At 34.1% G+C, this 25,866-nt stretch overlaps 1 protein-coding gene across 2 annotated transcripts in view; it reads left to right on the top strand.

Annotated features, from left to right (window-relative positions):
* Positions 1-25,866, top strand: part of LOC125669549 (tRNA dimethylallyltransferase-like) — a 31,501-nt gene that overhangs the window by 537 nt on the left and 5,098 nt on the right. For both annotated transcript variants that reach the window (XM_048904134.2, XM_048904135.2), the window contains exons 2-7: positions 1,539-1,679; positions 9,327-9,425; positions 15,134-15,360; positions 20,854-20,990; positions 23,623-23,734; positions 24,268-24,386. In XM_048904134.2, coding sequence (XP_048760091.2) covers positions 1,539-1,679; positions 9,327-9,425; positions 15,134-15,360; positions 20,854-20,990; positions 23,623-23,734; positions 24,268-24,386 — 835 coding nt within the window. The remainder of the gene's footprint in view (positions 1-1,538; positions 1,680-9,326; positions 9,426-15,133; positions 15,361-20,853; positions 20,991-23,622; positions 23,735-24,267; positions 24,387-25,866) is intronic.

The raw sequence follows: 25,866 nt of genomic DNA, 5'->3' as shown, positions 1-25,866 counted from the left end.
AGTGTTTGAACCACAACAAAAAACATAGCGTTAATCGTGGAGTGATTTTATATGATTAAGAAAATCAGATTTACAGGTTTTTACGGATTTTATGTAACATCTCAGAACGACGTGAACTAGGGTAGACGAGATTCAAAATGGAGGAATACATGTCCACGCGCTAATATTCGAATCGACGCCATTGGTACCAAACTTTTCAAGTTCCATAGATATGGTTTAATTTTTCATTATTTTCCTTTTAAACATGTATATACGTGTTACCTATAGGGAGAGCTCCGCTCTCACGGCCCTTCGGGCCGTGAGAGGCCTTCGCCCTCTAATAGTAAAATATACACAGTTTTAGTAGTTATCAAAGTCTAATGTACATGTCAAATTATTACAGACTGCTAATTACAGTTCTAAGGCGTAGAATACGGTAGCCGATATTCCTCTAACTCTTACCCCCGCTTTTATATTTTGACATGTGGAGGGGAGAGTCAGCCTGAACTCTAATAAAATGAAATAATTAAGATGCTGTTGAAAATGTAAATGAGCCCCCTTTTCCAGAACCAATTTGCCTCAATGTTAAATACCTTCTGATGCATGATGCCCAGGGAAGTTTTACTGTATGAATTAAATTTGTCTCTTTCCCAGCTCAAAATTTAAAAGACCCAAAATGTAAGCAAGCTTGGTGATATTTTCTGCATCAGAATTGAGAAAGATTACAGCCCAATGGTAACCTACTTCATGAAGCACATTTGCGCTATATGAAAATATGCCGGTGTGTATTCTCTTTAGAGAAGTCAAGAGGCATAGCCTTCATCGACTTCCTCTTCGCAAGCATTCATGTTTTGATTCTGGAAAATGTGTAAATGCCGGAGTCGGTGACGGTTTATGCTTCGACTCACTGACCTTTCGACTCAGATGTGCCTGGATTTATGCAATAGACAAGTTGTTTTCGAACATTTAACAGTAATGCTCAAAACTGTCACTAGGAATCAACACTTACTTGCTTTTAATCCATTTTCAACATGTCCCCTGTCCCAGGTTTAAATCACAACTCTGATTATGTCAGCCAATTCTTAACTGGTCCCCTATTGTGACATCGTTTCTCCCAAGACCAGTAAATGTAAACACAATATCTGAGTCGAAAGGTTGGTCGAAGCAAAAACCGTCACAAACTCCGGCATTTACAAGTTTTCCAGAATCAAAACATATTAAATGTTTGCGAGGAGAAGTCGATGAAGGCTGTGCCTCTCGATGTCTTTAAAGAGAACAGCTGGCATGAAAAGTTGCTGTTCAAAATACCCTCATGTATTTTCAAAAATGAAAATTATTTCTTTTATTTGTTTACATTTTATTTTCATTTTTGTTGTAGAATTCCCATTGAAATAGTCATACTACATTTATTAAGAATCATATGCACATCCTTTACATTCATAAGGAAATGGCTATCATTTCAATTGGTAAAGATATCAAAGACTAAAACATGGGAAATGTAAATATAGGGAAAGATACATATAAAATAATTTAAAGGCTGAATAATATATTAATTCCAGATTTATCAGGGCCTGGACATTGTGACCAACAAAGTGACCACAGAAGAGCAAAATCTCTGTCCTCACCATATGATCAACTATATCAGTCCGCTGGAGGAAAATCACCATGTCCACCAATTCAGAAACAAGGCCCTTCCCATAGTATCCTTTTGTTGCAAGGATGTGACTAGCTGTTTACAGCCTTTTTAGCTCACCTGAACTAAAGGCTCAAGTGAGATTTTCTGATTGAATTTGTCTGACATTATGCCATATGTTGTCTGTAAACTTTTCACATTTTTGACTTCTTCCAAGGATCACTAGGTTCAAACAAAGGACTATGTATAATAACAGCCTTTCAGGGTCCCTGAAAACTCCCAATAGGGGATTTTCGAGTTCTTCCGTACTGTTCATATTTTGTGTTTTAGAATCTACCTAAGTCGTGTGATTTGGCAATTTTTTCAGGCATGCTTTCTTCCGGTTTAGCTAACAATTGGATGACTTTGTTCATGTATTTTACTTACTGGTTTTGATACCGAATTTAAGAACCAGTATTATTAGTGTGTGGCATGTAATACGGAGGAGGGGGGAACTGGCACATAGCATCGTTTTTCAGGGGGGAGGGGAGGAAGATGTATTCAAAACTTTAAATTCTTGACAAGAATAAATAAATATATCAAAACAAACAAAACCTAACATGTTCTTTTGACTGATATTCAAAATCTTTCAAGTTCCAAATACATGGAGTAGGGTTAAAGGGGCATGGACACGATTTGAGGTGAAAATTTTCAACTGTTATTTTTCCATATTAATTGTTTACAATGCTTAACTAAAGTATTTCTAATGGTCAACCAAATACCAATTGTTGAGTTACAAGTGAGTTACAACACTCACAATTCTATGTTATGTAAACAAGGCTCGTACCATGTTTTTGTTTACATATAGATTGCTTAATAGAAAATATCATGTTTAAAACAAAATGAGATGTGCCAAACACTAGAAACTATTGATTGTGTTCAGAATTAACTTGTAAATTGAAAAAGTCTGCTTTAAACAAAACTTTTATGAGTATATTTAACCTATGTAAACAAAAACATGACATGAGCTTTGTTTACATAACATAGAATTGTGAGCCCTATATCTCAATGTACCTCGGCAACTGACATTCAAATTTATGCTGACCATTAGAAATATCTTAGTTAAGCATTCTAATCTTTAAAATGGAAAAATAAAATTCGAAAATTTTCAGCTCAAATCGTGTTCATGTCCCTTTAAGTAGTGACATGCTACTCATTGTACCTCAATATATATATTTTTTCACACCTTCTAAAATTCAGGGGTGTGTGTGTGAGTGCTAGGGTGGTTAGTAGTGTATCATATATATTGCCTCAGAATTTTTTTTCCAAACTCTGATTATTTGAATCGTGGGGAGAACACATGGATTCACTTCATAACTTCGAAATTGCATTCGCACCATTCACTTCTGCACCATAAAAAGTCCAGGAAGAGGGGTGTGTGTGTGTCACTGATGAAATATATCTTTATCTGTATATATGAATAATAGAAAATGATGGTTGACCGTTGTTAAAAGAGGGACCCCCCCACCACCACCCTTCGCACCATTCACTTCTGCACCATAAAATTCCAGGGGGAGGGGTGTTTGTGTGTGTCACTGACAAAATATATCTTTATCTGAATATATGAATAATAGAAAATGATGGTTGTTAAAAGAGCTGACAACATCAAGAATGATATTTGATTGAATTAGGCCATTAAATTAGTATATGAAATTATTTTTTATTTCCTCTTCACTGGTGATATCTTAAAGCTGTATGACCCGATGTTCATGTATTATTTTTGTACATAATTACTTTAAAGCAGATTAAATATTTATAAAGTTATTAACTTTCCCTTAATTACATGCTTGAAAACATCTGCATGTAAAGGAAAACAGTGAGAATATTATTTAGAAAAGTAAATATAGTGTGGTACATATATAAATCATCCGGAAAACCTTGGGCCTTTCACCCAAAACACGGTGTTTTCGATGAAAGGCCCGAGGTGTTCCAGATAACGCATAAATTATCCAGTGTTAGACTTCTATAAATAGACCCATGTGCGTCAGGGGAATCCCAACATGATGTATTAACTCATACGCAACTGTCTAGTTTTAAGGCTGAAAGAGTGTAAAACAACGAATTAATAAGAGTTATTTGATATTTTTATTTCTATTGAACTTATGGCACGGTACTGTTGTAACAAAATACACAGCTTAACACAGATAAGACCACCGATGATCTGAAAGTTTGAACTGGTCACGTGACTGTCACTTGAAATGGCAGAGTGACAGCCTCATAACTACATACATGCGATAATTTAATAGCGTTTTTACGAGATGGGGAAAAAAATGTTGTAATTCGGACCATACAGCTTTAATCAAAGAAAAATAGTGATTATTGATTTTTGTTTGAGCTATTTTATTATTATATATTAATAAATTTACTAATATTGTGTGTCCCTGCAGTTTGGGTGGTTGCATGATGTCTGATAATCAGCCTTTAGGTAATATATCAAGGCAGCGATAAGCATTTGTACCCACCACATGTGGATGATAGTATGTTTTGAGTCTCACCGTGAGTTCCACAAAGGCAAAGAACTATTGGGCAACTCGGAAATTGTGTATTGGAGGTTGCATATTTCTTTTGCATGTTAGTATATATTATGCTTTACCACAAAGCATCCTTTCATGGAGGTATTTCAAATTTGTGCAAATGAAGGATCAAGCCCTATCTGTTTGAAGGTGAAATAATTGATAAATAATGGAAATAGGGTGAGGTGTTTAAAAAATCTTCTCATGGACCAGGAAAGTAGAAAAGGTGAAACTTGTATGAAATACTCCTTGATATATACATGCACTTTTGTTCATAACATGGCCTTTGGGGTCAGAGCCAGCCACATCAGGGGATCAAAGTTTAGCATTGGTTATATACCGTATAAGTAGAAATTTTAGCAAGGATTTAATTTTGGCATTATTAGCGAGGGTGGTGAGATTGCTGAAATTGAATATCGCCAACAATTTATTCCCTATCATGGGTCGTAGATATCTTATAAAGTCGCTAAGTATTACCTCTTGCTCAATATAAATACCCAATTTGTATTGGAAAATCTTTGAATTTGTGTCTCGCTAAAAATTCCACTTATATGGTATGGGGAATATCTCTGAAAATCTTCTCAAGACCCACAGAGTTTCAGATTGTCAAATCCATACTCTAGCATCCTTGTGCATTGTAGTTTAAAATCTATTCATACCATGACAAGATACGGAAGAGGGGTTCAACATTGGTTATAGACTCCGAATATCTTTGAAAGTCTTACGTCTTTAAAATGAGAAGAATTCAGATTGTCGAAGTAATATGCAAGCATCCTCTTGTAGTGTAGTTTGAGGTTTGTTCATACATGACCCCTCAGGCTAGAACCAATAATCAGGAGGATCAGAAAGTTTAAAACATAGTCTGTCCATTGTGCTTGTAAAAAAAATTATATTTGGTTTATGAAAAAACAAGACTCTCACCTATAATAGACCCGGTGAATGAAAAAATTGAAATGAGTAAACTGAGAAAACCTCTGATTTCATTAGAATGTAAAACTTATACGGTACCAATTTTGATGCACCAGATGCGCATTTCGACAAATAATGTCTCTTCAGTGATGCTCAATCGAAATGTTTGAAATCCGAAACAACTATGAAGTTTTAGAGCTAAATATAGTTTTTAATGAATGATTTTAGAAGACCCATCCCAAGGTGTCCATCTTGTAACTTACGATGTTTCAGATGAAGGTCAGAGAAAACAACTGAGGATGATGATTCTTATTCTGAATGATTTCTCTGATTGTAATTCTGATTTCTCTGATTTGTAATTCTGATGTCTCTGATTATAATTCTGATTTCTCTGATTATAATTCTGATTTCTCTGATTGTGTAATTCTGATGTCTCTGATTGTAATTCTGATTTCTCTGATTGTAATTCTGATTTCTGTGATTGTAATTCTGATTTCTCTGATTATAATTCTGATTTCTCTGATTATAATTCTGATTTCTCTGATTGTGTAATTCTGATGTCTCTGATTGTAATTCTGATTTCTCTGATTGTAATTCTGATTTCTGTGATTGTAATTCTGATTTCTCTGATTGTAATTCTGATGTCTCTGTAATTCTGATTTCTCCGGTTGTAATTCTGATTGTAATTCTGATGTCTCTGATTTGTAATTCTGATGTCTCTGATTATAATTCTGATTTCTCTGATTATAATTCTGATTTCTGTGATTGTAATTCTGATTTCTCTAATTAAGGTCTTCCGCAACAACGGAAGACCTTCTACTGATTGTGCTGGTTAAGATTATTCTTATTATTCTTTTTTTTCTTTCTTTTTCCTAGACGCTAACTTTGAAGCTTCATATCTCGCTCATTTTTGCATGGATTTTGCTCAAATTTTCAGGGTTTATAAACTTTACAGAACGATTTTAAAATCATGTACTACATTTCAGAAATTCCCTTCTGTTCACGAGTTATTCCCCTTTGAATGAAATTTTAGGGGCTTTGGTTTCAAGACAAAGGCTCCGAGACTGTATAAGCTTGAGCAGAAAATGCGTTGAAAATGAAAAGTAGGAGCATTGTAGTTGTGCACATCGTTTTTTGTTTTTTGATTACAGCGTTCGAAATGGTGGTTGACAGGGTTAAAAAATTAGGACGCCTAAAGGAGCAAAAAATTACACATATTTTCCTTTGTATCTTTTAAACTAAAAATATTTTGTTAAGACGTGTAGAACAAAAGTTGTACAAAATGTTTTAAAAGAGCTTTCTTTTGATATCCCTAAAAAGGGGCTGGCCCCTTAAATTAGGGATCTGGGGATCTTCAAAGTTTTCGCTTTATAACTCAAAAACGGTAAATATTTCGATATGGCTTTCGCTGGAAAAGTTGTTCTTTAACATCTTATTGATCTCATAAACATAATATTTTGCTCGAGTATTGTGTTATATATGAGTAAAAAGCTTGACCCGCAAACAGGTAACCGTATCATTAGGTAGGTGAAGGGGGAAAAATATGCGTATAACTTACTTCGGCACGTGCCCCTGGCGTGAAATTCATACACAACTTCTGTGCGCACTGTGTACATAATATACCTACATGTATTTATGCAGATAGATATTAAAGTTTAATAAAATATTCACGATTTGAGAGCAATTTATTTGATTTGTATGTATAGATAATTCAAACTCTATGAATCATTCTCTTCAGTCTGAATATTATGCTATCATAATTTTGTTGTATGACAAAATATTGGTAACAGCTATAAACCTTTATTGTATGCCCTGAGCCATAAATTTCATAAATTTGAATAGTAATTTTTTCTTCATTATTGGGACTGAAAAGTTAAATCCTGAAAGAATTTAATCCCACAAACACGCGTGCCTCAAAAGACTGATTCGTGGAATGAGATCATACACGCATGTACTTGAGTAGTATAAATTTATTAAACACCTAATGATAAAAATTTATAGTACACCTTTAAAGCTTCATTTCAATGATATATATTAAATTCTCAAACTATTTCATAAGTACATACGAGAAGTCAGAATCGCCAGCATAGCCAAACTACTTATATCGTTACAGTATTTTCTTTCTATAAACTTAACTTGTATTCGTCTTTTGTAAAATCACTGGATGAGTATTTCAAATAATTTTTCCCAGGGTGATGTTACGTATAACATATCAAGAGGGAATGAAGGCGAAAGTTCGATCCCACACACACATACTCATGTACGTTCCTGTATTTTCATGTTAACTAGGCTGCATTAGGACCTGACCCAAGGACATATGGTCAAGTTTAAGGTTTTTATGTCATACAGCTCCGACGGAAGACCTCTCGTTGCTTTGCAACGAACTTGGCTCTAGTTGTAATTCTGATTTCTCTGATTGTAATTCCGATTTCTGTGATTGTAATTCTGATTTCTCTGATTAAAATTCTGATTTCTCCGGTTGTAATTCTGATTATAATTCTGATTTCTCTGATTGTAATTCTGATATCTCTGATTATAATTCTGATTTCTCTGATTATAATTCTGATTTCATTATAATTCTGATTTCTCTGATTATAATTCTGATTTCTAGATGGTTGTAATTCTGATGTCTCTGGTTGTAATTCTGATTTCTCTGATTTTAATTCTGATTTCTGTGATTGTAATTCTGATTGTAATTCTGATTTCTCTGATTGTAATTCTGATTTCTCTGATTATAATTTTGATTTTTCTGATTGTAATTCTGATTTCTCTGATTATAATTCTGATTTCTCTGATTATAATTCTGATTTCTGTGATTCTAATTCTGATTGTAATTCTGATTTCTCTGATTGTAATTCTGATTTCTCTGATTATAATTCTGATTTCTCCAGTTGTAATTCTGATTGTAATTCTAATTGTAATTCTGATGTCTCTGATTGTAATTCTGATTTCTCTGATTATAATTCTGATTTCTGTGATTGTAATTCTGATTTGTCTGATTATAACCACTTGGGTCAGGGAGGAGTAACAATTTGATAAGAGTACTTGCTGTTTAATTGATGAAATAGCAACCTCTTGTAGCATAGTCAAATTTGTGTGGCCCATGGGCCTTTTGTTTCATTGCAGTCTGATTTTCACTATATTTCATGTTTATGAAAACTGTAATGAATTTTTATGCCCCCGAAATCGAAGATCGGGGGGCATGTTGTTTTTGTCCTGTCTGTCATTTTGTAATTCTGTCATTCTGTCTGAAACTTTAATCTTGCTAATAACTTTTGAACAGTAAGTGATAGAGCTTTGATATTTCACATGATCAGTATTCCTTGTGACAAGACCTTTCCGTGGGTACCAACATTTTTGACCCCGTGACCTTGACCTTGGAGTTTGACCTACTTTTGAAAACTTTAACCTTGCTAATAACTTTTGAACAGTAAGTGATAGAGCTTTGATATTTCATATGAGTATTCCCTGTGACAAGACCTTTCCGTGGGTACCAACATTTTTGACCCCGTGACCTTGACCTTGGAGTTTGACCTACTTTTTGAAAACTTTAACCTTGCTAATAACTTTTGAACATTAAGAGATAGAGCTTTGATATTTCTCATGAGTATTCCTTGTTACAAGATCTTTCCATTGGTATTGAACCTTTTGACCTTGACATTTAACCTACTTTAATTTTTTTTTTTTACATTGGTCATAACTTCTAAATGGTAAATATTAGAGCTTTCATATTGTACATGAGCATTTCTTTTGACAAGATCTTTCTACTGGTACCAAGATATTTGCCCTTGTGACCTTGGCCATCTTCGGAATTGGCCATTATCGGGGGCATTTGTGTTTCACAAACACATCTTGTTCCTTTATATTTATGGTTAATGGACATGAAATCAGATTTTTTTTTTGAATGTAGAAATAATCAGGAGCAAAATTAAAGCTGTATAACACATTTCTAATGGATTGAACATTCATAGAGTGGGAAGTAAAACCTAGAAATCAGCAAGACCAAGTAGAATTATTGTGAAAATTTGTTCTGTGTTGAAAAACAACTGTAGGCCTCAGATATTTCAACCAGTAATGTTCTGTAATGGAGAATCAAAACAAATTGTACATGACTCTTTTGAGAGTTGTTGTGGAGAGTAGTTGTCTGTCATGATTAAGAATCCCAGGTTACACATTCTACGTCTGTTCTAACACCAGTTTTTCTTCAGATTTCTCAGTTTTCTGTATTCTGTTATTCCTTAAAACCACACTAGATTGAACAACTTATAAATGACAAGAAAATTCCTGTGATTGTTGGAGGAACAAATTACTACATTGAATCATTGCTGTGGAATACCCTGATTAAATCAGAGGTAAGTTTTACACCCCGCTGTAGACATGACTAAAGTTATAGTAGTACTAATACATACTAGTACATGTTCTAAGTTATACCTCAGTGTTGTACTAACACATACTAGTACATGTACTAAGTATCAAATTACTGCATTGAATCATTGCTGTGGAATACCCTGATTAAATCAGAGGTAAGTTTTACATCTCACTGTAGACATGACTAAAGTTAGGATACTAACACATACTAGTACATGTACTAAGTTATACCTGAGTGTAATACTAACACACACTAGTACATGTACTAAGTTATACCTTAGTGTAGTACTAACACATACTAGCACATGTACTAAGTTATACCAGAGTGTAGTACTAACACATACTGGTACATGTACTAAGTTATACCAGAGTGTAGTACTAACACATACTAGTACATGTACTAAGTTATACCAGAGTGTAGTACTAACACATACTAGTACCTGTACTAAGTTATACCTGAGTGTATTGAAAATCAAACGCTGCACTTTGTGTCTCAATAGAGAAGGATGTTTCTGACAAGGGAAATATCTGTTGAATCCATCTTAAAGAGGTTCGCACCTGACATTTGGAGTAATGTAAATTTTTTGGGAAGTATATTTTTGAATTCTACATTGAAGGAGAATTAGGAAATTAAAAATAAAAACTGGGGTCGCAACGCTTGTTATTGAGCTATAGTGTTCTAAACATGACCTTTTTGCATTTAAAATTTATTCAATTAAACTAAATTTTTCTTTTCTGTTAGTGTCAACACAACATAAGCAACACAAATCAATCATTACATAAAATAGATACATAATCATAATCTTCTAACACTACAGATGAAAAAAGAAATTAATACTAGTAAAATAAATAATGACCTTTTTGCACTTGATATACAAAAAACTTCATGATATCAGAATTGAGAGTTTAAAAGGACATGTTAGGAGTAACGTCAATTTCTAAAATTTTGCATAATTTTCAAGGTCTGGTCTTCCAATTTTAAATGCAACTAAAAGAAGTGGGGGTTGGATATCAAATTTTTTAATTATTGGCGCAAATATTGAATTTTTATTCAAAATTTCGAGTAAATTAATTAAAACTTTTATGAATCGGTGTTCTGTTTGGAAAAATAGATCAACCAAGTTAATAAATTACAACATTTAAACTAGTTCCAGGTCTCAACTACCTGTATCATAAATTATAAAACTGAAATACACGTATAGGGGCATAAAAATAGACGATACATTGGATGAAACAGAAACTGTAATATCATGCAGAATTAGAACTTTTTGATTAGTGAATCCTTCCACCACAAAATATAGTCCCTGTCAAACCCTTTCAAAATTTGAATTGACACAAAAAATTTCAACTGGATAGGTTTCAGCAATAGATGTGTAATATATTTGCACCAATGGGATCAGTATTGAACCAGTGAATACTTAGTTGTAGCATCCTGAGCAGTTGCACTCAAAAGCTCAGGAGCTAACTTCCTTAATATAATGAATCCCAAAGGGGAAATTGCCATTGAATTCACTAGAGACGCCATTGAATCCAGTGAAAGATGAGTTCCAAAGGGTATGTTGCCTTTGTATCCAGTGAAGGATAAGCTCCATGGGAGATAATATTGTTATTTAATCCAATGAAAAGGGAAATTGCCATTGAATCCAGTGTAGTAGAGACAAATTTTGTGCTTCTTTGGCTACAAAATGGCAACACAGTGATCATGATAAATAGGCTTATACTGTGTAAAATTGTTTTTATTGTTTGAAATCAATGTTTCATGGTTTTTCTTGTACATACAAAATTCTAGACCTGTCAGATTATTGAACTAAAACCATTTTCACACGAAAACTGAACAATAGAGTAATCTGGCAGCCAGATGTATTAACATTCTATGAAAATAAAACAACTCACAGTAGACTTATAGGGACAGGAATATTCATTTTGATGAGTATTTCATGAAGACCATGCCACAGTTCAAAATGTTCATGTGGCAGTGAAATGGATGTTAATAGAGTGATAAAGAAAAAGAATTTTTATGACAATTGGTACACATCCTCTCCTCCGTTTATCTTTTAGATATATCTGTACAAGATTCAGAAGTACTTCTTCATATGAAGTGCTCATCAAAAAGTGAAAGGACAAATTTGACGTCAGTTTCACCGTAAATCTTGAGGGTCCAGGAAATGTTTCTTGCTGATAAATTTGTCAAAAGTGGGTTATCTCCAGAAGATTTCAGTTTAGGATTGTAATTTGATACTTTATTTGTTTGCCGAGTCCATTGTCCTTTACATAATACATGTATTAAAAAGCCCAAGATAGAGAACATTTTTTTCCGGGTATTCTTATATGATCATCATTATATCAAGGAAGTAATGTATGGAAATCCAGAGTCCTAAGATGTATCAGCAATGAAGATTGTCTTTGTTGTACCTAGGTACAGAGTCTGATGCTCTTTGATTGGTCGGCATTGGCCTTGTTGTAACATCCCCAGTTACAGGGGAGGAGGAAAGAACTTCCTGGAGATCCCCTTCCGGAACATCCTTTCTTTCATAAGTTATTCCTCACATAATGCATTTTTTGTTATTTTTAATCTTCCTTGTCCCTGGGGTTGAACTAACATTCTGTGGTAATTACTGCAGAATGCAACAATGATGTTACTGCAGCACAGCAATTATTTGTTATTTCCATTGGTTCTGATATTTGAAATAAGAGCTGAACCATTTGTTAAAAAGGTACTAAGTACTTTACACATAAAGGATTCTTGTCACAACAGGGTGTACATACAGTTTAATGCATGTATGGTGAGGGCCTTCATTTTAATTTAGTTATTCATGTTTCTTTAATTAGAATATATCATTTACATATCAAATCGCTGGCTTTTTTAAAAGTAGTTGTGACATTTATGTGTTTGTAGATCAAGTATGTTAAACATTCACATTTTTGTACTCTTTGAATGACTTGGAAACTATTAATATTTATGCAACTATTCATGGATGAAACAAAAAGTACATGTTACTTTTTGATTCAGTGAAATTCTAGACAATGAAATAAGCCTAATGCATCATCAGGCAATAAGGTGCAACTCACTGTCTGAAATAGATCATTCGGTCTAGCTGTGGTCCTTCAGTCATTGTAATTATAATCCAAGTACAGTTTGATCCATTTTTGTCTCACCAGAACAAGGAAAAAGCAAGTAACTTATGTTGTGACTTTTCCCACTAATGTTATGACCAATTTTGTTGTTTAATATTGTTAATTTTCTGGATTAATTCTGAAGTAGAGGATAAAATGAGGAATTATTCTGGACAGAGTCAATGAATGCTCTATAATGACATGTAATTACTTATTTCTTAATGAGGTAATCAGACTAAATAGTATATGATAGTATGACATCGTCTCTTTCCCTCTCTCACTATTTCTCTCATTAATTTTTTTTTTGAGTATATAAAGGGTAAAGTCATCATCATCATCATCATCCTCTCTCTCAATATTTCTCTAAGAAAATTTTAGTACATGTATATAAAGGGTAAAATCATCATGTTCTCTCTCTCTCTCTCTCTCTCTCTCTCTCTCTCTCTCTCTCAATATTTTCCCCAATTTGTTGAGTATAGGAAAGGGTAAAGTCATCATCTCTCTCCCTATATCTCAATATTTCTCGCTTTCAATTTTCGAGTATATAAAGGGTAAAATCATCATAAAATCTGGATGCAGACCTGAAGAATCTTGGAAACCAGATGAAGCACTTTGTGAATGAAATAAAAAATGTGTGAGAAAATCTGAGAGATGTATCCTCCCAGGTTAGTGTCTAATGTAGTACAAATCAACCTGAACAGTTTATGTAGAAACCTGCTGGAGGTCTAACACTTTCTGCATGAGGTTGCTGTAAAAATACACAATTAAGCTGACACTTAAAAACCTTGCAGGTCATATCAAATCACTGCACTAAGTTGTTTTACATGTAGCTATGGAGGGGGAGAAATTTAATTTCATCGTCTGGGGAATATTAGCAGCAATTAGGGGCAAGCCATAAATATAAAAAAAAATTGTAGAAATGAGAGGTTATCAAAAGACAAGCATCTCTGGTGATTTTCTTGGATGAGAAGGTTGGAAGGATGCAATGGCTCAATATTTTCTTCTCTGACAACCTCAACCTGTGAAAATAGCACCTATCTCTGAAGGATGGGCCGATCTCTCCAACAGCAATTAGAATTTATGAGGGGATCTGAAACCCATGCTGAAGTCATTAGAGTTAACAGGGAATTAATAGTCAAGCACTTGGAGTCAATTTGCTGAAGTTGTAATACACTTGTCAGGGAATTTGTTACTCTCGTCTGACATAACTCTGCTTGGAGGCCTCCTAAGAAATGGCAGGGTGTAAGGACTGGACACACCAAAGTGGTCTGCAGAAAATTGTGTGTTCTAAAGGTTCATGGAAAGGAGATTTGTATCTACACTTACATTTTTATCTCCATTGTCGTGGTTGATAAGTGTCCTTAACATGACTTAATTAATGATTGTGGCCCACTTCCAAAACAGGAAGCTTCTTCAAAAGTAGGTTTTTAACCAATCATTTTATTGTGGTCTTGTGTCCCATATGTTCTGCAACAAGACAATAGTTTGGGAAACTGACAAATGTCACCACATACCAATATGTATGCATCATTTATATAGTTCAATGGATATTGGGTACATAGAACGATTACCTATACTAGACTATTACACTTTTTTTTATCATCCCAGTTCTAAATCTTCTTTCTTAGAGAATCCTACAGACTTGGAGTAATTATGACACCATTGCTTTTGTTTGTCTCCTCCAGATTTTCTATCTTGCCCCAATCCTTCTCACCATGAATTGACCATCTCTGAGGATTATCCTAAGAGAGGTCAGTCATGTAATTGTGATTCAGTGGTCATGCTGACTTGGCTGGTCACACTTCAAAGTCCCTGCCCCTCCTTAATCACCAAACTAATGGTGCCTTTGTCCTGCCCAGGATTTTGTGGTGTCAAATTCACTACCATGTATCAATGAATTTTTCACACTTAGCTGGAAAAAATGCCAACTCAGGGGAATGGTTATCTTTCTTAATTATTCTGTCTACTGATTTTCTTTACATGTTGGTTTATAGATAAATCTAAATTTAGTGGTACACTGTTTAATTTGACCCACATGCATTGATTATTGAACTAGAGACATTTATACCAGATTAATCATCTGCAAAAGTCAATGTGAATACTTGTTTTTATGTTTGATATTTCATTTACATTTCGAAAGGAACTTGTCATCTGCTGTTTGAAAAGTGGGACGTCTTGATAGATAAAAAATTCATGAATAATTACTAATACATGTACCTAGTCTTTAAAAATGCCAAAGTACATATACATGCATGTCTGGGGATTATACAAATATATTCCAGAAAAAAGGCTTATATTATTTTTCGCTTATATTATTTTTCTCAGTAAAGACAATGTACAGGTGGATTAATTAACCTATTTTGGGGACAGTTTTAACCCATTAAAATGAAGGCCCTATCTATCATCTAAAACTGCATGAATAAATCTGTACAATTCCTACTTTGCATGTCAGAAATATTCATTAGCTTAATCTTCAGTAAATGATATATGTTCCTAATCTGCATTGTTCAGCTGGTGTTTAACCTCTATGTAAATTAGTGGAAGGGAGATAACTCTTGCAAATTTTCTGCTACTGTAGGATATCAAAAGAGCCAAATCAGAAAAATTGGAAGATGATGAAGAGACCAGGGATGTAGATAAATATCCAGAACTGGAGCAGGCTAGTCAGATAGAAGAGAAATTGAGGTCAGAGAGAGACGGTACTTACAATGATCTGGACACGCCCACTTTGTACCAGAGACTACAAACTGTGGACCCAGCATCCGCAGGCCGGATCCACCCAAACGATAGACGCAAATTACTCAGGTATTGAACCAGGGCTACTCAGCTATTCTGTCATGATAGTATTTTGACAAATACGAAACTTGAGTATTTTGGAGAAAAATAAGGATTTATAGCTATATCACATTGCCTGCATAATTTTATGAATGGTTTACTTTTACACACACTCCAACAGGAAACAGGAGGCATATTGCTTTTGGTCTGTGTGTCTGTTTAGCTACAATTTTAACCTCGGACATAGCTTTACAGCTACATATACAATACTAAATGAACGAAATATCTTAGTCATGATCTAGGGCATAGCGTTATCATATAAAGCACAATTTGTTGTTCATTTACAACATCGCTTTCAGCAATGTCATAAATTTTGTAGTTTCAACAAATCTGTCAACTGATCACAGGATATTCAGAGTGCACCAGATTCAAATCTACAACTTTCTTCATCGCAAATTAAATTTTGTGTTTGACTATGGAAGTGGGAGTTAAAAGTGCATATATCTAGTTTTTTACTTTAAATACCTAGATTACCTGTAAAGTTTATCTTCCTCTTCGGGAAGATATTTTAAAGCTAGTTTCTATGCTTCCAACCAAGTGAGCATGTAGACTGATAAACGAAGGAATTAATTGATAGTTTGTTTTTCTTCATTTTTTTAATGTTCAAATATGATCACTCATTTTTTTTATCAGTTGAGCATGTTTATTTACACTGACACACAGAGAGAAAATGCATTCAAGTTGAAAGTGTCATCAGATGTCTGGAGATAAAGACAAGATCAGAGTCACCAAAGTACATCCATTTTATAAAAATAGATAGAGATACATGCATATTAATTGTCATGTCTTTCCGTGTCTCAACTGTAATTCTCACATGGAGTTCAATTTGTGCTGTATATCAAATAGGGCACTAGAGGATAATGTATGTTAATGATATGTAATAAAAAAAATAGATAGATTTCAAATGATTTCTATAACTGTTAGAGATCAAGTCTTTTCTGGTTCTCTGCGATCAGTGGACAGGGAGAAGACGTGATTTACATATCAGTGAATGAAATTTCCTTTTGTTAGACATGTCTGTTGCCTTATTTGTAAATCACGACATGTGGGTGGTTTTGTATGGTGAGAGTAAAGTACAGTTAATTATCATTGATAGAAATTCTTATAATATGATTTGACAATGGATTCTTTGATTAAGAAAATGTGTTGGGGGAAACATTGAGCCGGTAATCATGGCAGTGAAAAACTGACATTTTAAAAATCTTTTCATTTTATGAGCATGTATGTTGTTTGTTTAAGGTTAGATGGTGCACTTCCTTTACATTTATACATTAAATGTGTGGTTTTAAATCCAATTCTTCAAGTAATTAAAGACTTCACGTCACTAAGAAAATGCCCAAGTAAATGTGACCCCAAATTTAATTACATGCACAACTTTAATATGATATTATATTACGTAACTTGTGTTTTTCGTCTTGTTTGATTTATGTATGAACTGCTTTTCTACAGTGTTTTGTTTAACGTGTCATGGCAAAAGAACCTTGATTTCTACAGGATCTAAAGGACAATCTCTCTGTGTCTCACATCGGGATTCAAATCTATGACCAAAGGATCACAACTGTAGAGAGTAAAACTCCTGACCTGAAATTTTAATCCCATCCCACCCCCATCAAAGATATAGTTATACCCCCCGCAACAAGTTGGGGGGGGGGGGGTATACTGGAATCGGGTTGTCCGTCTGTCTGTCCGTCCGTCCGTCTGTAGACGCAATGGTTTCCGGGCTCTAAAGCATTATCCTTTCCACCTACCGTCACCATATCATATATATGGACTACCCATGGGATGAAGATATTCCCTATCGATTTTGGGGTCATAGGTCAAGTGCACTGGACATCGAAGTAGCAATATGGTTTCCGGGCTCTAAAGCGTTATCCTTTCCACCTACAGTCACCATATCATACATATGGACTGCCCATGAAATGAAGATGTTCCCTATCAATTTTGGGGTCAAAAGGTCAAAGGTCACGTGCACTGGACATCGAAGTAGCAATATGGTTCGGTTTGTCATGCCATTTGTTTTTTACACTCAGAAAAGAGGAAGTTTATACCTATTACCAACACCCTTTGGGAGATTGGGGTAAGCGGGAGGTATTCTTAGTGAGCATTGCTCACAGTACCTCTTGTTTTCTATGAAGTTGTGTGCATTACCTTGGTCACAACTTATCAGATAAATTATTCATATTTGGTAACATGATTGAAAGTTCCATATCAAAAGTTAACTCCAAGGGGAAGTTCATATGTTCAGGTCAAAGGTTAATTGTCAGCATGGTAAAGGGCATTTATCTTTCTCATTTTTATGCCCCCCTTTGAAAAAGAGGGGGCATATTGTTTTGCACCTGTCGGTCGGTCGGTCTGTCGGTCGATCGGTCTGTAGACCATGTGTTGTCCGCTCAATATCTTGAGAACCATTCACTTGATGATAATGATATTTCATATGTGGGTTAGTTATGAGTAGAAGAGGATCCTTATTGTTTTTCAGATAAAAAGGTCAAAGGTCAAGGGTCAATCTACTCTGGACATAGGAATATAATGTCTGCTCAATATCTTGAGAACCCTTTGCTTGAAAGACATCAAACTTGGCACACTGGTACATTTTAAGGAGTAGATGACCCCTATTGATTTTGAGGTCATATGGTCAAAGGTCAAGGGTCAAACTGGACATAGGAATATACTGACCATTCAATGTCTAGAGAACCCTTTGCTTGACAGACATCAAACTTGGTACGCCAGTACATCTTCAGAAGAAGATGACCCCTATTGATTTTGAGGTCACATGGTCAAAGTTCAAGGGTCAAACTGGACATAGGAATATACTGTCCGTTCAATATCTCGAGAACCCTTTGCTTGACAGACATCAAACTTGATACACTGGTACATCTTCAAGAGAAGTTGACCCCTATTGATTTTGAGGTCACATGGTCAAAGGTCAAGGGTCAAACTTGACATGGGAATATACTGTCTGCTCAGTATCTTGAGAACCCTTTTCTTGACAGACATCAAACTTGGTACACTGATACGTCTTCAGGAGAAGATGACCACTATTGATTTTGAGGTCACATGGTCAAAGGTCAAGGGTCACACTAGGCAGGAATATACTGTCCGTTCAATATCTTGAGAACCCTTCGCTTGACAGACATCAAACTTGGTACACTGGTACATCTTCAGGAGTTGATGTCCCCTATTGATTTTTAGGTCACATGGTTAATCCACTCTTGACATAGGAAGATATTGTCTGCTCAATATTTTGAATTGATGATACTACTCTCAATTAAATGATGTGTGTGTGTATAACCCTTTTCAATTTTGCACCATGGGGGGCATATGTGTTTTACAAACATCTCTTGTTTTAATATGATTAGCAGTAGACATTTTTAAGTTATGGTATTGGTTTTTAAATTGACATTGTTTTGTTTTGTTTTTTATGTAGTAATGCCTTTTTAGCAGAGTTGCGTAGCAAATCTCGGCTTTTAAATTGGCAAAGGGTGGGCATCCAGTCGGGTGGGCGGCATCCACAATTAGCTTGTCCGGTCTCTAACTTTCATACTTTTTGGTGCATCTTTGTGAGACTTACATAACATGATCACATCCAAAAGAGGAAGGTTCCTATTTATTTTGAGGTCCAAAGGTCAAGGTCACTTTGTCACTAAATGCCATAGATTTGAGCTTGTCCGGTCTCTAACTTTCATACTACTTGGTGTGTCTTTGTCAGACTTCCATATTTTGATCACATCCAAAAGAGGAAGGTTCCTATTTATTTTTAGGTCAAAAGGTCAAAGGTCAAGGTTACTTTTTCACTATATACTGTAAATTTGAGCTTGCCTCTAACTTTTATACATGTACTTGCTGGTGCATGTTTATCAGACTTCAAATCCTGATGACATTCAAGATTCATGTTGCTTTTGAAATCCAAAGGTCAAGGTCATTGTCACACTAAATACCTATTGCAGCCATTCAAAGCTTCATACTTATAAACTATATTAAATATGTGCATGTTTTTACTTCATGAATGCAAGCGTGCATAATTTTCCAAACTGCAACTCAGCCATACACATCTTTGATGCGTTTTAGCAATTTTTCATACTCTAATTTGAAATTATGAATATTCATTGATATCACATTTTAGTTGTTCGAGTTGGTCAAAACAAAGTTAGTAGTTTAAATTCAATATACTTATGTTATTGGTAGTACATATAGGTATACAAAAGGATTGGGACATCAACACCATGCAGGTTAATTTCCACATATAAACAACATATAATGTATTTTAATGTAGTTCCACCCTCCTGTGACATCATAAGATATGCATGACAGGAACATAAATTTTGTTAGTCTTATTCAATAGTTATTGTAAAAAAATCTTGTTAACCATAGAATATTTCAAAAGTCTAAGTTATTTATGAATAAACAATTATATATTTGAAAATATTGAATCCAAGGGCAATAACTCTGTTTTCATAGAATCCTTTAACAAGTCCATCATGCGATAGAATAGATTTCTTTTATTTTTCACAAACATTTCAAATTGTATATTTTTTTTAAAGAAACAGTTTCATGAAATTGTTATGAATACTATTATATCATTTTAACCAGTTTTTGTGAAATTTTGATAATGCTGTTTATCGAAAATTGCAAATTTCTGAGATAGCAAGCATATGTTTACTAATTGATAAAAGTTTTATTGATACCACAACATACTTATTTTATCATTTTTATTTGTTACTAAGATGTATTATCTGAAGAATCAACAATCAAATATAAGATTGAACCTATAATTCTAGAAGGGTGGAAATTACCTTAAAAACAGAAAATTTATTCTTTTTTCCCCAGAATTTCAGGAAATCTACTTGAATCACTAATATTTTTGTGTACAGTAGAAAAAATATTGATATTTATATGTTTTGTCCACCCACAATAAATGATGGCAAGAAGTAAAAGTGATTCTGAGTATTTTTATAAAATGCAGTCAACTTTCAAATTGGTCAGCTTGACTTGATATGGCTTATAATGACCTACAGTTTGGTCAATAAACTGTGTCTGTAAAATAACAATTTTTTCCTCTCATTTGTACTGGGGTATGTTGTTTTACCCTGTGATGTACATTGTTTTATCCTCTGATAACCAACTACCTGATTACAGATGCTTGGGTGATGAAAGTTATATTTTTTATTGTACACTAAAAATTGAGAAAGCCAAATTTAACAAGGCCACAAAATAATTCAGAAAAAAATACCTCTATGACTTGGAAAATATAACTGATGATGTATTTTTTAATGATATTAAGAAATTTGTTTGGCTTACACCTTTTAACCCATAATTTACCTGAATTCTTTTAAATTCAAGGTAAAGTTTACTTGTTTATTTAATGTCTAATTTGCATAAATTCATCCCAATCCTGGAAATGCCGCATAAAGCAGGCACATTAATTCACCATTCAGCTGCTATACATAATTTCTGTGGTTTCAGAGCCATGGAAGTGTTTGATGTTTATGGTGTTCCAATGAGTGAAGTCCACGAGGCCCAGAAGTCAACGGGTTCTCCTGGGGTCGGAGAACTGAGGTATCCCCACACTTGCGTTCTGTGGGTCCAAAGTGAACAAAGTGGTAAGACACAGGAAAATGGACAACTCTGATATTGTACAAGTTATGGGTTAATGATTAAACAGACTCTACACACATCACATTTGAAACCCGAAGAGCTGTTGTATTCCTCCGAGACCTCCCTTCTACCCAAAATATGTATCCAAGAATAAGTCTATTGTGTGTACTATAGAACCACTTATTTTCGTTGGGTAAAATTTTCACAGCAAGAATTAGAAATAGAATATTTATAATAAACTTATTTTGTAAAGCGTAAAATCCATACTGCTCTAAACGCTATTTAAATTACAGTAAAATAAGTTGTATAAGAACAAATGACTAGTAGGTGAAGGTAAGGAGTCCGTTATGATTGCACAACATAGTAATCTCGACTTAGATTTCATCTGCACAGACTAGTTGTAATGAATTGTAAACAGATGAGTCTTTAGTTTAGATTTAAAGATACAAAGACTTGCATGTTTGTGGGTTCTCAACCTTGTAGGTGGGGACATATCATTGAGGTTCGAATTCTATTGTTTATTCAGGATTTGAACTCGGAAACAACCAAAATGAAAGCTAGTGATATCGCAGTACGTTCCTGTCTGTTAGTCTCATTCGCTGTTGAAGATGTATGATTTCTGTTCTGCATGTATGCCATATTGAATTGATAAAAGGATGAATTTGAATAAATTTTATTTACAGATAGTAGTGACAAATTGCACAAAATTGCTGAATGAGGATAAGTGGTTTAATTGATGTTTGGTGGTCTCGTACATTCTTTTATAAGTTCTTGAAGGTCACTCCTATCTGCATGCATGAACAACACTGTCAAAAATTGACTAATTTTACAAAAATCTTCACTACAACTGCAAATGTGTAAGAAAAACTAAATGCATAGTGATGTAAAGCAGGAAGGCCTCTACCAATATTGTAAATTTCATGATCCCCTAGGTAGAAGATCTGACCCCAGGGTTGGGCCAAACTTGATATATATATAGTGTATATGTGTAAAACATTTAAATAATGTCTTCTTTAATGCTACTGATACTAAATTGAAACTAAATAAATATATAGAAGGAGTAGATAGTCCTTTACCGAAATTGTGAATTTTATGATCCCAGGGGGTATGGGGTTTGGTTCCAGGGTGGGGCCAAAATTATTGCAGTGATTATTGTCTTTATCATTTAAAAACCTTCTTTATGTTTGCTGATATGGTATGAAAATTCAATGGATATTTAGGAAAAGTGAAAAAAGATGTGCAAAAATTGTGAATTTTGCAAAACCAGGGTTTTGACTCCAGAACAGGTCCAAATTAGTAATATTGTGTTAATGTTACATATATTGTATTATGTAAAGTCTTTCATCAGTATAGGCACAATAAATGAAATCTCCATAATACTAATATTCAATGTTGTTCTGAACAAACTAATATAATCCATGGCATGTATTTGGCATATTGTACTGTCTGTTATAAAGTAATGGGTAACTTTTGTCGTGTAGCTGGTAGAGACCTGATATTTAGACACATGTTTAAGCAGTCTTTTGTCTTAACGCATGAGGAAGGTCAAGGTCATATTGTAAGGTTAAAGGTCATATATGATGATGTTATTTGCCGAATGTGTCCATTTTTTCTTAATCAAATTTTCTAAAAAGTCCAAACTATCCAAAATCCAAGGTTGCAATTTCTTTATTTTAAAATATTAATATCGGTATCATTTTGTACATTATGTTAAATTTTTTTCAAAATTTGAACAATACATTTCCTTTTAAGATATCTTAATAAATAGCAATTTTATGTTTAAGATTTGCTATTGACGAGCCATGCATGTTATATTGTACATTGCGGTGTACACAATTATATAATTTACAAAATATTTTATCGAGATTTGGTAATAAATCATCTTTGCTAGCCAAGGTTTTTTGGTCCACTCCGCTCCCCATAAAAGCTTTCTGACATAGTGCAGATTCGAGTTTGTTTATGGGGAGTGAAGTGGACCGAAAACCCTTGGCTACCGAAGATGGTAACAAATAGGTCAGCTTTATAAAAAGTATTATTATTTTTTGTAAAATCTCTGTAGATAAATTTACATAGGGCACATTCTTATCATGAAAGTTTCATTTCACATTCTTCTAACTGGGGTATGATACCCTATATTTTAAACTATGTGGAGAAAAAATAACAGGATAGATTTCTTTTATACCATGCTCAGTAAGAGGTTTTGTTCCCAAGAACAAAATATTAAAGTTTGAAAAAAATGAACTTGACGAAAAATTTTACGTATCTGTTTGGTACCACTTTAAGTTTTAAGAACATATCTTGTTTTATACTGTTGCTGAATATTAGAATTTAGCTTAAATATGCAGAACAGGAAATTTGTTTTAGATTTCTTGGCCCTTGGGACTAGTGATACTTTTAACTAATACTCAGGTGACCTGATAAAACCTGTGGGCCTCTTGTACTAGTTCATGTCCATCAAACTGATTCACAATCATGAAGGTGTGTGTGATGTTTTGTTTAACTGAACAGTACATTGGATTTAGTGTGGTAATACATGTATTCTCTCAAAATGTCCCATGTAACCTATGTACCCATAGGATATGCAAACAAACACTTCCTTTGATTAATTTATGACTTGTTTTAATGGTTTTGTTTCAGTTTTGGATGATCGCACAGACAAGCGTGTGGACACCATGATGGAGAGAGGTTTGATGCAGGAGTTACTGGACTTTCATCGCGAGTTCAATGCTAAAAGAAAACAAGAAAACAGGTACAGAATACTGCTGTGAAAGAAGGATGTAAATGACTTACTGTTGGGATAGACCACACATAATTCCATGAGAAGACACACATGACATGTCCTCAGATACTGTTATTTAGGTCGTTGTAATAGTGTAGGCCCATTTTTACGTCTGGGTCTCGGGATGGAAAATATGTACCAATACTACATGTACATAACACATGTATGGAAGCAGTTGTAAAATGAATTCTATAGTTTACTATATTTTTGATACCAGGTAATTCTTTTTTGTTGGGAATATTTAGCAGATTTTGCTTTAAAAAGTATTTTGTAAAGATAATTTTTTTTTAGAAAATTGTACAGCTGCTTTCATATGTACATATAGTACTAACACATGTAACAATAACATTTCCTCTTGATTTTAATTTTTGGAAATTCTTTCTGGTAAATAGAAATCTTGGCAATTTAGTTTTGGCATATTTCTTCATCAACCAAAACATTGTAGCATGCTAAAATTACCCAACATACATCACTCAATTTCAAATATGACTTTGTTGTTACAGAGATGTAGACTACACCACTGGGATATTCCAGAGTATAGGATTTAAGGAATTTCATGACTACCTTCTTCTTCCTGAGGAGGAGAAAATGTCAGACAAAGGAAAAGCTATATTCGAGAAAGGTTTGTGATTACGTTTTGTTGCCATGCAGTAAATATGAAATCCGGAATGAAAGGGAAGTGTTAAATTACTAATTACATTTTTTAAGAAATACTGCTTGTCTTTAAATTGATATGCAGGTAGTACATTCTGTTAGATATATTGATCAAGTATTCCATTCAAAATATTTGTCATATTTTAAAAATTCAGAGGCATCATGAAATTTTAGATACATATCTATTCCACGGCTTTAAAGCAAAAATGTGTAATGCCCAAAAATAGAGATCATGACCCCTGCATGGGGCCCTAGGGGAGGATATCATAATGTATTTGGAATGGTTTATAAGGGGAAGTTGCATCCTATTACAAAGGTCTGCTTTTTTTCTGTCAAACTTTATAAATCCTCAAATACATGACCAACATAGGAGATTCATGAAAACGGTTTTCGGATTTTCATACCATTCAAAATTCGAATGATGTAGGTTCTGTTTAATAGGCAGCTGGTTTCGATATTTTATCAATTAATTATCAGTAAATTCTTATAACATTTCCGCCCTGGTTTACTGTTAAGGATCAGTAAATATCATTCACAATTTGAAACATTTCTCAAGCATTAATTGGTGCATTTCTATGAATGTTGAAAATGCGCATAATTGTGATTCTGCACACATTCATGTCAGTGTCAATAATGCTTTCGTTTCTAACTTGACGAGCAAATGAATAAATTATCAACCTAAAACAACGAAAATATAGTTTAGTTATACAATAAAGGAGTTATTGACCTTATATTGGCACCCACTGGTCAGTGGATGTGAAAATTCACTCAACTTCGTAAATTTTCAAAACCCAACTTGGCCAATAATCACCAATACAAGTTCAATAACCCTATATTATTATATAGCTAATAAATAGTCTATTATAAAATCTGCGTAAAATCTAGAGAATGTTAGCGTTCAATATCCTGAGAATTTATTGAACGCTAACTTTGCACTGCGTAAATTGTATGCGCCCGAAACATTCCGAGTATGAGCGTTCAATATTGACGTTACCGTAACGACGTAAACAAGCCAAAATGGCAGACAGCGGTCCTCCGAATCTGACAGAGCCGGTATTTGATATTTACTTAAGCAAATGTTTTACTGTACATAAATTATAATGTCCCCATTCACAAAATCAGTTTGCTTCATGCATTAATGACGGGTTAAATATTGAACAGTTAAGAAATGCATGCCGATATTGCACACTTTCACCTTAGATGTCAATATTGATGAATTCTCGTCTATTTTGGAGTATTTTGAGTGAAAAGGGATATAATTTAACAACTAAACACTTTAGCTATATAATAAAAGGGTTATTGAACTTATATAGGTGAATATTGATACTCGTTGGCTGTCAAAATGCACTCGCAAGCTCGTGCATTTTTACAGCCAACTCGTGCCAATATTCACCAATATAAGTTCAATAACCCTATAATATTCATACATTATAGTGTATGTATATAAC

This window comes from Ostrea edulis, chromosome 4 (genome assembly GCF_947568905.1).
Source record: "Ostrea edulis chromosome 4, xbOstEdul1.1, whole genome shotgun sequence".
Lineage (NCBI taxonomy): Eukaryota > Metazoa > Mollusca > Bivalvia > Ostreida > Ostreidae > Ostrea > Ostrea edulis.
Note: the sequence above shows the minus strand (reverse complement) of the source record. Positions and strands in the feature narration are given on the sequence as shown.